The sequence below is a fragment of the Telopea speciosissima genome, chromosome 6 (assembly GCF_018873765.1).
Source record: "Telopea speciosissima isolate NSW1024214 ecotype Mountain lineage chromosome 6, Tspe_v1, whole genome shotgun sequence".
NCBI lineage: Eukaryota > Viridiplantae > Streptophyta > Magnoliopsida > Proteales > Proteaceae > Telopea > Telopea speciosissima.
Window position 1 is genome coordinate 39,414,576 of NC_057921.1, and position 13,650 is coordinate 39,428,225.

Sequence of the window (13,650 nt, forward strand, 5' to 3'; positions counted from 1 at the left end):
GTTATTTCTGGGCTTAACATTATAATTCTTATCGTTCTGTTCTGAATTTAGACTTTGGGATCTGTAGCTAAATTATATTAATTTCTCCTGTTTTGTTGACCTTTAATAATGAATTATTAGTTAAACTCTGGTTCCAACTATCTATGAAGGTTGGTAAACTATTTACATTAGAAAGATAATTATTTTGTAACAGTTACACATTTCATTGCAGAGCACTACGAAAGTAGAAAGCATAAGAAGCGGAATTTGATTGGGTGGGCTTGTATTGGTTCTGAGTCTTTGTTTATTGTCGATCATCTTCTTTTTTTTTTTTACTACTCCCTGATATTTGTCTAATCTCTTTCTTTTTTTTTGTTTTTTGAACTCTTAATTGCTCAAATCAAGGTCTGGGACCTTCTTAGACAATGAATGTTAACCACCAACTCATTTATCCATAATTGTCATTATAGATTCCCTCCCCCCCCCCCCTTTTCCTTTTGAAAGAAAAACCATAGTTAATAGGAGTAGAGTCATCTTTTATGTGGCAATCACTTGACTTGGATTTTTTTTTTAGAATTCCACTTGAATTAGCAACCAACTAAAGTTAATAATATTAGAAACAAGTTTGTTCTTTGGCATTTTTTATTTTTTTTTTTTTTGGGTTTTGTGATGCAAGTTCTTCAGCAATTTGACACAGAAGATCAATAAGTTTTCTGGACTTAGCATTAATTAGTTGCCTTGTGCATGTATTGATGTGGGAATCCATGTGCTCTCTATCTCTATCTCTCTCTCTCTTAAAACAACAGAATTTTCTCTTTTCATTCACGCGTTCTCCACATTATCCTAATTGAGGTTATCAAGTGGATGGGTGTTTATTATGAGTAGGAGAGTTTCATACCGTTTGCATTCAGAGGGTCACCAATGTGCACTGGTTATAATATCCCACATAGCATAAGAATATTATTCCTTGGAAGTAATTGGAATTTGCTAATTTAGGATGAACCCCATGCTAACTAGAAAAAGTAGCACTCTATAATGACATTCACAACCACCAAAGCATCTCATCCCCTTGTTGAGTTTGCAAAGCGATTCGTTCTTCACCATGATTTCAACATTACCTTCACAATCCCAACTAACGGTTCTCCAACCAAAGCTCAGAAGGAGATCTTGGATAGCCTCCCCAAGTGTATCGATACAATCTTTCTCTCACCTGTTAACCTTGACGACCTCTCCAAGGATACAAAGGTAGAAACTCGTATCTACCTCACCATACTCCATTCCCTTCCTTCACTACATGAAGCTCTTAAGGTTGTTGTTGGTGGAGCCTGATTTGAGTCAGAAAGGGCGGTTCAGATCTTCGAAGGGCTGGTTCAGCCTAGAAACGATCTCCAAACGCCGAAAAATGGCGAACGTCCCCGCCGGAGGAAGTCATTGTACTCCTGAATGTCATGTACTTTCTAAAGCTCTGTAACAACATTTAAATTTCATGTGAATTTATTTATTGCAAGTCCATAGCTACACCGTAAATTTGGAGCATTTATTCATGTAGCTGTCAGGTGTTGCCTAATAGAAGAAAAATTTTAAGTGTGCGAAATTTATAAAACGTTTACAAGAAGCACAGAAAAAAGTTAACTGGAAGATGTTGAAACTTGAAATGAAGATAAAGACCACGGATGTTCTAATGTGTCTTGATCTACTATGCAATAACCACCAAACCACTATCCCCAAAAATAATAAGATAAATATTAGAAATTAATTTAACCTTTTGGAGAGCTTTCTGGACGCCAAACCTCTGTGTTGAAATGAAGGAATCAAGTAGCACTTGTATTGCCATATCTACATCTTCCTGCGTCACATGCTGTCTAAGGTGCATTCTTGCATGCGCTTCAGACATCCGTATCATTGATTCTATGTGCCTCACTGCTATGGGGACACCTTGTCCATGCTGGATACAGCATAACAGAGTAACAAAGAAACCTTATCATGAAGAAATTGAAGCAAAAAACTTATGGGTTATGATAACTGGAACAATTTATTTAGTCATACCGAAGACTCTCTACGCAGTTCAGCATAAACATGTTTTAGCTTATCCAAATCAGCATCATGCAATCTTGGAAACGCATGCAACTTGGCGTAAGTTATGTACTTCTTCAGCATATTTTGAGAGAGTATCTGATTTCACAAACCATTTTTACATTAAGTTCACATAATCAAATAGATCTAGAGGAGGCAAGATAAGAGCTTGAGATTGAAACCTCCAGATCAACAGGCCTCACAGAGGCTGGAGGATCTTCTATTGAATTGCTAACAGACTTGTCATCCATGTTAGCTCCCTTGGGCTGTGACTTGAAGTGGCTATCAACAACGAATTTGGCAAGCATTTCATCAGTGTCTGGATCAACCACATCCTGCATTTCATCTTCTGTTAAAAGTAGTTCTTGTATATGTGAAGTTGATGAAACAAGTTCGTAGAGTGGATAAAAGATCACCTTAACAATACAAAGGATATCAAAACGTGAGACAATTGGATCGGTCAGCTCAACATTTTGGGAAAAGGTCTTTGAAGAGTCATACCTGGAAAGAGATGTTCTGTAATTTTTAGAGTTGTAAAGAGAAAGCTTAAGAACACAGGAATAGAGAAAGGGACCTGTCACTATGGATAGTTGACTCTTACTTCATCCCGAAATTATATGAAATGTTCCATTGCTAACTATACCACACCATTTCCTCATGATTAAATTGTGTGGGTACTTGCATACCTTCCTCCAACCGGATTTGCAGCAGCAATGACAGAGCAACGAGCCTGTAGAGACGTGACAATCCCAGCCTTTGATATGCTAATGCTTTGCTGTTCCATTGCTTCATGGATACTCACTCTGATCAAGGAGGAAAAATTTTGTGCTCAATAATTGATAAAATGTTGGAAAGACAAAAGGAATATATATAGAGTTCTTACCTGTCCTGATCATTCATCTTGTCAAACTCATCAATAAGACAGATCCCTCTATCAGCTAAGACAAGGGCTCCTCCTTCAAGGGTCCACTCTCGTGTGACAGGGTCCTTGTGCACAGCAGCTGTTAGTCCAACAGCAGAAGCTCCTTTGCCAGTTGTATACACAGCCCTCTGCCCCGTCTTTTCTACGTACCTTAGAACAATAACTTTAAAGATTAGACGAGTGCTTACCAACATAAACTAGTTGAGACAAAGTCAGGGTGCTCATACTTCAGGAACTGTGACTTGGCTGTTCCTGGGTCTCCTAGGAGGAGTACATTTATGTCTCCTCGCAACCGATGTTTCCCTTCAACATTCTTCTCCTGACCTCCAAACATTGCTAGAGCAATTGCTGTTTTAATGTCCACGTGGCCATATATAGATGGTGCGATGGACTTGATAACCTAATCATTTAGCATTAACCAAAATATGATCTGATCAATAGTCATAGAGCTTTTCTCTAACAAAATTCTAGAGAGTACATACCAAGAAGTTAGTAAATATAAAGGTAAGTCAGTAACAAACCCTTTCTCCAATCCTAGGGTCCTTGGCCAACTTTTCGATCTCTTCTTTGTCTTCTTGGGTGAGTTTGTAAGCTGAAAAGAGATCTTGCTTTTTGGTGACATAGTTCGCTTCAACCACAGTGGCAAAAACAGGAAAACCATTTTTTGTATTTAAAGATAAGTCAAAGTTGTTCGTGTATATGCCTGTGACCTCCTGCAACATATTGCAAAGTCTGGATGAATAAGGTGGCACTCACTCAAACCTAGCAGCATAAACTACATGTCATAGGGAGAGTTCGATACAATTTCTTCCCCAGGGCGTGCACAGTCAATTAAATCATTCAAGAGAATCACTTCCTTGTATCTTGGAAGTCGACCAGCAGGGACAATTCCAGGGCTTTCCTGAAGGATGAGCTTTTGATAGTTCCTGTAGATTGTCTGCATTGAACATGGAAAGACAAATTGGCTACTTATCTAACCTGTTCGTGTTCTATGGAAAAGCTCTGAGGAAACTCACCTGCTCAATGTTAACGGTGAATGGACCTTTGGATTGGCATTCAGGACAAGATCCCACCTTGACTTCTGAATACGAGTTCTGGAAGAATGGCCCAAGAACTGCACCACATTTGTTGCAATCATACTTAACCCGCTGCAACTGGGGGAAAACCCCAGTTCGTCGGGTTACTACTCCTCCAATACGAATCATGGTATTCAAATGGATCTGCCTGAAGTGCACCAGAGACATAAAATAAAATACAGGGTGAGGTAACCTGAGGAATGGATTAAGGGATACAAGTGTATATATGGTCTAGGAGAGATCTCCAACATCACCTTATGTTGTGTATCTGATCATATACCGGTAAGTTGGTTATCCGGACATAGATCTTTTGATGAATATTCTTGTAATTAGGGTGTAGATCAAACACAACATTTTTGGCAACTTCTTCCATGACCTCCAAGACAGACTGGGGAGCATCAGCCAGCCAGATAGCAATGTTGGGATGAATGTAGATGAATTGCTTGTAATCAATCTCCAAGCTACACCCATCAGCTAAATAGAAGAGAAAGAAAATGATAAATAAAAGCACAAATAAGGTTAAATGCAGGTGATGATATATGCCCTTGGTTTATGTGTAACTTTATGTGCATGAAAAAAATTTCAACATGTAAATCACAACACTTTTCAATAATTATCTAATGGAAAGCAAAAGTTGAATGTTTCACCTAAGACCATCTCATTTATCAGCCGTACATATTCAAAATCCCCTTGCTCATTCTTTGGGTTAACATATGTTAGCAAGAACTCCTTAAATTTCTTGGCGATGAACCGGCGCACTTCATCTCTGGTAACCCACTCTCTTAGAGTACCTTGGACACGGTACATCTCAAACTCTCCATCATCATCATCTTCATCCTACCGTGGATACAATTAAATAGGATGGACATAATACACATCAGACGATCCCACATTACACATCATCAGTGGCACAAGGAAAATGAAAGTTTTGAGCTAAAGATATTCAAACACCTCGTAGGGCTCATCATCTGTCTGATCGGTGATTGGAACATCATCTCTAGAATGTCCCCTCTTCAATCTTCCTGGGGAACTCTGCATTCCATCAGCATCATCATAGCTTCTTGGTACTCTTGGAGGCTTAAAATCAGCCCTAGACCTTTTTGAAGGCCTGTAGTTACCATCCTCGTCTGTATCTGCGACCAAACACCTCAGATACTCAATTCTAAGAGAACTTCTACTCCAACTACAATTGTAGATCCAGTAAAAACAGCAAGTATAGATTCCAAGAAACTTGATTAATGATACATTCAACCATCAATTATTTTCAATCATGCAGAAGAAATTTAAAAATCTTGAATTTTAGAAAAAAATAAAGATTTATTTACCAGGATGCTGCAATGATATGCAGGCTTAAACCCTGCAAGGTAGGAGAAAACCATACTGTTTGGATGGGTCTACAGGTAAACACTAAATTTTCCCCCTAGAAGAATGCACCGTGGCACCTCATACCAAACAAATACTCCACTCTCCCTAATGATTTCTCCTAGTGCATCCTGCAATATTAATTGACTGATCTATGTTCTATCAGAACAACATTTTAATGCCCCATCGTTGCTACTACATTTTTGCCAAAAAGGAAGAAAGTTGGTTGAAACAGAGGACAATTGACACCAAAGTTCTAACACATCAAATTGGGCAAAGAGAAACATTTTCTGCTCCACATAAAGAATCTCAGGCACAGTTTGGTTCTTACCATGAAACGATCGGACTTCAGGATTTTGTACTTATAAAGATCTGACTAACACACAAAAGCTCTGCAGGTTTCATGCATTTGTGAGTCTGTGTGTTGAATGGAGGGGGATACTGTTATGGTTGCAAGATATGAAACGATTTTCTCATTAACAGATTCGTAGCCCTTAATTGTTTAGACAAAGCAAGAACGAAGGTTGTTATAGGGAACCTTCCGTTCAGTTATAACACAACACAACCAACAGGGCACGTATTGTACGCCTGTAGTCTACGGGACACCATTTTACCTTGGTCGTGCAGAAGCTGAGGGAGCTTCCGGTTGCTCTTACGTCCATCTATAGCGTCGAGCTCGATCTCAGCCGCCCTCCTATCCTCCATGATCTGATCCAAATCCCTCTCATCCTCCATTGAATCAAGTCCCACTGATTCGTACTGATCCAGCTCTTCCATCGGCCGATAGTCCCTAAAAGCATAAACAATAGAATAAGAGAGAGAGAGAATTCACTTATAAGAAAATGGCAATGGAAAAAGAAAAAGAAAGGGGTTCGTTCAGCCACGGATGAGAAATCTAACTCCATGTAATTTTCGAAGAGATCCTCTCCTTCGTCTTCTTCTGCGTCGCCGTCTTCGGGCTCGTCCCTGATGACCTCTGGATCAACAGCGGCCTCATCATCATCTGAGTAGGTTTCAGAGGTGCGGCTGGTGTTGGGAGGGAGCCGGTCTGTACTGAACCCGGCGGACGTGGGGGAACCGGGTGTCGATGGGTTTTCAGAATCCGCCTGTCGAGACACAATTATTAGACAACCGCCGTTAGCCTGAAGTTAGGGCTAAGGGAAGAGAGACACAGGGAGGGAGAGAGAAGAACAAGAGGAAGAGCAAACTAAAAATGACGAAACAGAGCGATAGAGAACATGGGCGAGATTACCATTTGAGCGAAGCAGGTGTGTCTCGAGCGGTCCTCGGAGATCCCGAATGGCTTTCCCGCCGGCGCTCAGGTACTGGGATACAAGATAATAGACTAAGCAAAGGCTTAGGTCTAAACTCTGACGGGTTGGGAATGTGTGATATGATGGGTTTGGCGTTTGGCTTCTATTTTGTTCCCTGCATCTGCTGGTTGGCGGGAAAATTTGGCGCCAAAATCCGAATTTTTATCCTCTCCTTTACTGCACGGTGCGGTGCAGTACTGCATTGTGCCGAGTTCTAGATACCATGTGGCACAGCGGGCCCCACATGATGCACATGGCCTCTGTAGCCGCCGCATGATGCATTACTGCACCGTGCAGTAACAAGAAAGGATAACGATTCCAAAATCCCAACTTGGCTATGTTCCACCTTTTATACGGTTGTGATCTGTCGGTAGCCTTGGCTGAGGGTGAAGATGGCGGGAAAAAGTAAGGATCGTAGCCCTATACAAGCACGGCCCCAACGAGCACTAAAGGCATCAACAAGGATGGGATTTTTTTTATTAGAAGGGAATTTTTTTTTTTTTTTTTTTATGCAAAAGGCCCCAAAGCCCCCTCAAGGAGGGGGAAAGGGGGAATATATAGAAGCCTCAAAGTAGGGATGTAAACGGATTGGATTCGGATCGGATACGGATTAGATGTGATCAGAATCGGATATTCCCAAGCCGAATACAGATACCTCTAAACGGATTCGGATTTTCGACCATCCGTTTACATCTCTGCCTTGTATAACCCGGACCTTCTTCCCCCTTCCCCCTAGCGGATACAATTCACTCTCAATCCATATCTCTTAGATCATGATTTTCTTTTCATCATATTCTAGAACCTATTGAATCTTCAAAAGCCCTCAAAATCATTATTTACTTAATTTTTTATTATTAAATATTCGGATTTTTTTTGGACGGATTTAATCGGGGTATTCGGATTATTTTTCGGATATCTCTAAACGAATACAGATGTCCCTAAACGGATGAGTGTTTTAAACCTCTCATTAGGCTTGTGGGTCCCACGACATAATATAACCCACATTCAAAGGTCAAGGGTGGGGTCCACCATGTCCAGGGCATAGCCCTGAGGTCCAAGGCATAGGGGCGTGGGCCCCACACAGGAAAACACTCAAAAAGCAATAAACAACATGGACGGAACCAGTCTTGTGAGTCCGTCCATGACTCCATTACTACTGTAAGGGCTAAAACAAAATTAAAGTTGTTGGGCTTTGACCCACAATTCAAGGCCATTGAGGGGAGGACAACCAGTTGAACTTTAGGTTAGTGACGTACCCCCAGGTCGTCATAGCACGTCCTTCAAGATTCGTGAAAGCTTCCCTACGGCAACGTCAGTCTCGTTACGGAACGAAGTGTCTAAGTGGGGTGACTTGGGGTAGACCTTCCGATACGCCTCACTCTCGGGACTCGTGCTAGGAGGGAAGTCGACGAAGTCATCATCTAAGAATCTCCCCCACTGTCGATTAAGAAACCTCTCTTCCACAGGTAGACCCGTGTCAAAGTCAATGATCTTGTGGCTAGACTTGACCACCATAGCGAACAGCTCACTAGTATACTCGGTAGCAACATCTACACGTCACAAGGACAACAATTTAAATATTAGGGCTTCGGGTGTGGGTATAACAATTCCTTCATTGAAAAAGATTTTAATCAAAAAGATTGGGAATGGTAGTTCTACCTTTTTCTGGACTGATCCTTGGATCCCTTCTCTTTCTGAGTATTCTATCTCGACATCGATAGATACTCGGAGCCATACAAATAAATTTGACAAATTTATCTCTAACTCTGAATGGAATTCTAGACTCCTTGATGCTACACTTCCAAAGGAAGTTTCTCTTCATATTCAAAAGATTAATTTGTCAAATTCTGAAGATAGATGGTGGAGTACTTTGGCCAAGAATACTACTTTCAGTACTAAACTTGCTGCTAGATCTTTGACTTGTTTAAATCCTAGCAACAATATTTATCTTTCCACCTGGTGGAAATTCTTCTAGAAACTTAAGTTACATCATAGAATTAAATCTTTTTTTGGCATGTGTTAAATGCAGGACTTCTAATTAAGGCAACTCTATCCAAATGGCTTCCGATTGACCCCTTTTGTGCTCTTTGTGGAAATTGTGTGGAACCATACTAGCACATATTCCTTTTATGTGATTAAGTTAAACATACTTGGGTTGCTGGTCCGTTGGGATTGAGAACTGAGTATTTGTCTCATTCCTCTTTGGAAAACTTCTGCCTCTCCTTTCTATTTAAGTTTAAGTTGGATAAACAATCTTTAACTTGGTTCTTTGAGGTATTTATTATTACTTGTTATTTTATATGGTTGGCTTGAAATAAAGTTGTTTATGGACCAGAGAAGCCGGATCCAGCATGGGTTGTGAAAAAATTTTGAAAGTTGGATATTAGATTTGGGGCTATCCCCCCCCCCCCCCTCATTCCCTTCCCATGATGTATTTTCTCCAACTGAGGAGGTTGTCACATTGGCTACTCTTTCTCATTTGCCCATCTTCAATTTCCCTGTTTTAATCTATGCAGGATACCAGATCTCCAGAGTAGTTACAGTTGGATGGTCTTACATTGTTTTGCTAAATGGCAAATTTATTTTGTTTGTTGCAGGATCAATCAAAACTTCTTGTCCTTTGGAGCCAGAGCTGTTTAGTATTCATACTGGTCTCGAGAACGCTCAACATTTAGGGTTGAAGATGAAAGAAGTGTGGTGCTCGAATCGACAGACCTTCAATTTTCTTCCATCTCTAATTACGAAGCCTTAGCCTTGGCCTTGGCCGCTCGTACACTTTTTTTTGGATATTAACTCTATAGGGCAGGATTTGAGTTTTAGCAATATGGGGGATCCATTCTGTTCGCTAGTGGTGTCTAACTTAGCTAAAAAGGCTAAAGAAACAAACAATACTTATGTTTATCCCTCTCTTTAGTTTAATTTTTATCATAAAAAATAAAAAAAAAATAATAGAGAATCGGAACTAAAATAGAAGCTATAGTTAACATTAAAAGGGTGTCAATTAGAATTGAAAACCGGAACTAAAATAAGCAGTTTAAAATCAATTTGGATCGAAGTAAATTGGTTTAGTTTTAATTTTAAAAGTTGGAATTTTTTGATTTGGTTTAATTTCAGTTTCATGACTACAACCGTTAAACCGAAGCGAATTACTTAATTTCAAACCGAATAAAAGTCTATTCTTTTTATTTTTTTATTTTTCAATCAAACATGGATGATGACTTCTATTCCTTTTTAGTGTTTGGCAAAAGTTTGGTGGACTATGATTCTAACATATTAATAAGGGTTTTTTTTTATTGATGAAGATGTAAAATTTTGGCCCAAACACCTAAAGTAGGAACTAAACCGAATACGAAACGAAATTAAAACCCACTAAGAAACCGAATACAAAATTGAATCGAACAGAGTTGATTCGGTTTTGGTTTTAGAAAAGTATTCATATTCTCGGTTCGATTTTGATTTTTACAGTCCGGGTTTAACCCCTGACAAATTAAACATTTGAAAATCCGTAACTTTTGCTTAGTCCAAATTTAATGATTCAAAGTAGGGGTGAAAGTTTGACCCTGTCGGTCCGAACCCACCATGGCCTGACCTAAGCCCAAACAGGGCCTGAACTAAGATATCTTGGCCCTGAGGGTGGGTAAGGGCTGAAAATTTCTAACCCTAAGTTAGGGTCGGGTTGGACCAAGGTTGAGGCCTCAAGCTGAGCCTGACTCGGCCCGGCCCGACCCTATTTTAAGTTATACTATGAAATATATATTGATAGTATATATATATATTATAAATTTTAAATATCACCCACATTTTGTTATATAATTGTAGACACTGAATTTTGTCACCCCCCGGTGATGATGACAACAGGACACTGACAGACATCGGTATCTCTCTCAAGAAGGGCTCTTGTCCCTACATTTAAACCAAATCACCCTAACATCCCTAAAATGACTTATAAGACCCTTTTACCAAATGCTGAAGAGTCATAAGGGAGCCAAAAACCCAAAACAAAAGGAAAAAAGGCACTGCGCCCCCACGACGCCGTGGACTCCTTCCCACGGCGCCGTAGGCTCTTTCCACAGCGTCGTAGGCTCCTTCCCACGGCACCGTGGGGATGTGTACCGGATTTCCACGGCGCCACGAGGGGGTGTGACATCAGCTTGCTGACATCACCCACGGTGTCGTGGAAAAGTCCCCCACAGCGCCGTGGAGGACTTATCTGGCCAGGAGAGAGAGGGGACCCCTCCCTATAAATAGGAGGGTCCCCCTCCCTCATTTCTCAAGCTTTTATCGGGTAAGGAGACCCTCCAGAGCTTGTTTTGCCCCCTTTTCACCATCTTTTCCTCCGTCTTTCCCTCATGAGTATGTGAGTGAGTGGAGTTCTTTGACGTGGGTAGATCCTTCGGTTACCCATCCACGCATAGAGCGATTTTGCTCTTGGGTATTGTTATCCCGTCAGTGTACGGATAACGAAAAACCCCCTTCACAGCCGTTATTCTGTCTGTATACAAATAACGAGAATCTCTTATATAGCCGTTACTCTGCCCGAATTCTGAGGAACAAAACTCGTCTCGTATAGCCTCATCCTGTCCGATAAGAGAGAGACAAGCTGATCGTCCGTCTCCACCTGAGCCGTGGAACATCACATATTTCGCCCTCAGTGCGCTTTCATTTATTTCTTACATTTCTAGACAGGTATCTGTCTCTTTCCCTCTCATTATTTTTGGCATAATGTAAACAATTAAAGTAACTCGTTTTAGTGTACATAGTAAATGATTTTTCTTTCTTTGTCATGATTAGTGCATCATAACTTAGTCTTACATGTTAATATATGATATATTATTAAGGGAGAATATTCGAAAACCAGCATCTAGTAGAAAGACCGGTTTATCCGGCCGAGGTGGGTACCTAACACCTTCCCACCCTCGTAACCTGACTACTTACCCTGAATCTCTGATCAGACCATAAGGAATCACATAGCCCTTTCCGCTAACCCCGGATGAGGCTACACCCATTGGGTCCTAGGCCCTAATCCTAGGTGGTGACTCCATTACTTTATAAAGCATGATCCCAATCCCCATGATGATATATCGGAACGATACGCCGTTATTCATCGAAGCCAATCTTTGTCGCCATAAGGCTGAGGAACCCTCGTCCTGAGGACCACGGTACTTACAATAATATATTATATGTGAATTTAATAAGTGTTATAAACATTTTATTATAGTGTTATTTTACGTAAAATTGATAATTTTCTCCCTAGTCCAGTCTAACCCATGATCAGAGCCAATCAGGGTCAGCCCGACCCGACCTTAAGGGCGGGTCAGGGTTAGATTTTTCAGGCCTAGATTATACGATTTTAAATTATGTGAAACAAGTTTTAAAAATGACTTTGAATTAGGGCTGCAACAGGGTCGGCTGGGTCGGGCCTGGGTCCAACTAAAGGGACTCAGGGTTAGGCAAGGTTTTTATAAAGCCTGGTCCAACCGACCCTCTTGCAGAGTTGCAACCCTAATTCAAAGTCATTTTTAAAACTTGTTTCACATACTCTAAAATGGTATGAGATCCGAGGTTTATTTTGGTCAATGAAAATTGCATTTAAAGTGCGTTCAAATGACAGCTCAGGAATTTTGATTATCGAAGCAATTGGGTCGACAGTCAACACCCATTTGATCGGGTTAATAACTCAATACTCGATCTATGGACCAATGAGAATGAATGGGATTCATCCATTGATGACTCTACCATTCATGCCAAGTGGGAAGAGATCTCTAACAAGAGGTTACACTCCAGACTACAAGAGGACACAGTGGTTTGGACTTTTGACGCCCTATGCCAAATGAGAAGTTCTCTCTGTTAGGACTGCTTGGGAGACAATATGAGAGAGATGTCACGGCCTTAGACCTTACTAAGCAACCGCGCTGGCACTTAGCACTCACTCTAGCACTAAGTCAGCCTTTCACCAACTCTAGCAAGGGACTTGGGAAGAGAACTTAGAGAACACTGGAGAGACTTTAAAAGAATACACTTGAATTGCTTGAAAGCTTTGAGTACAAGACTTGATAGCTTGCTTGGTTGGTTGGGTGGTTGGTTGGTGCCTTGGCCAAATGAGGCCACCTCTATTTATAGGCACCCCAACTTACAATGTATGGCTAGGATTTGTACAAGTGTTCTCCATCCAATGGTGGAGAACTTTCTAGCCTAAGGGATTAGAATTTTCCCACTTCCTCTGTGGAGGATTCTAGCTATTTGGAGAACTCTAGAAGTCTCCCCTTTCCTTAGCTATTTACAATGCTTCTCTAGAAGCTTCTCTAGAAACTTCCTTACCCTTCCATGCTTCTAGAGGTTCTAGAGTATATCTTGACTCCCTTCTAGTGTAGAGAGTTCTAGGACATGGACTTGGTCTTAGCCCAATGTCCAAGTCTATGGGCTTGCAAGTTAGGCCCGTGGGCCTTTGTTGGGCAGGCCATGACAGAGAGGTGTCCAAGTGTCATGGCACAAGCTTATATGGTTCTCCGCCACACAACCACCATTTTCCTTTATCTCATGGCTACCAACAATCCATCGAAGATTACCAGTCCGTGGTAGGCTTGCGACTTGGGGCATTTGCACCAGAGATGTTGATAAGGCATAAAACCACCCACCAGTTTGAGGACGCCACGTGGCCGAACCGAAGCCATGTATAAGGGCAGGGCCGAGCTGAACAAGATCAGGCCAACCTGGTCGGCCAAAGAGAACACACCGTAGCCTCTTGATAGATCTAACACCTTGGCCAACCACTCGGCCGAGCATGAAGCACTCGGCGCGTACCAGGCAGAAAGGTTGACCACCCGCATCACCAAGCACCACCCAGGTCGGCTATCGACTCCGAGCCGACCTCACAACTGGCTGTCGAGGCCGAGGCTGACCACTATGGCCGAACTCGGAGGCCGAG

At 41.3% G+C, this 13,650-nt stretch overlaps 1 protein-coding gene across 1 annotated transcript; it reads right to left on the bottom strand.

Moving 5' to 3' along the window:
* Positions 1 to 1,354: 1,354 nt before the first annotated feature.
* Positions 1,355 to 6,711, bottom strand: LOC122665722 (DNA replication licensing factor MCM2-like). The gene is made up of 17 exons (XM_043861872.1): positions 6,665 to 6,711; positions 6,313 to 6,518; positions 6,027 to 6,202; positions 5,002 to 5,183; positions 4,698 to 4,887; positions 4,305 to 4,524; positions 3,991 to 4,198; positions 3,777 to 3,911; positions 3,496 to 3,687; positions 3,202 to 3,374; positions 2,936 to 3,124; positions 2,739 to 2,855; positions 2,469 to 2,553; positions 2,235 to 2,387; positions 2,026 to 2,151; positions 1,742 to 1,924; positions 1,355 to 1,444 (listed from the first exon to the last, which is right to left on the bottom strand). The coding sequence occupies exons 1-17, from the start codon at positions 6,665 to 6,667 to the stop codon at positions 1,355 to 1,357; spliced, it is 2,628 nt and encodes an 875-aa protein (XP_043717807.1). The 5' UTR covers positions 6,668 to 6,711.
* Between the last annotated feature and the right edge of the window lie 6,939 nt (positions 6,712 to 13,650).

Coding starts and splice junctions, on each gene's coding strand:
- LOC122665722 (XM_043861872.1), bottom strand. Junction 3,688..3,776: donor CACGCCCTGGGGAAGAAATT/GTATCGAACTCT, acceptor AATATGTTGCAG/GAGGTCACAGGCATATACAC. Junction 3,375..3,495: donor ACCCTAGGATTGGAGAAAGG/GTTTGTTACTGA, acceptor CTAAATGATTAG/GTTATCAAGTCCATCGCACC.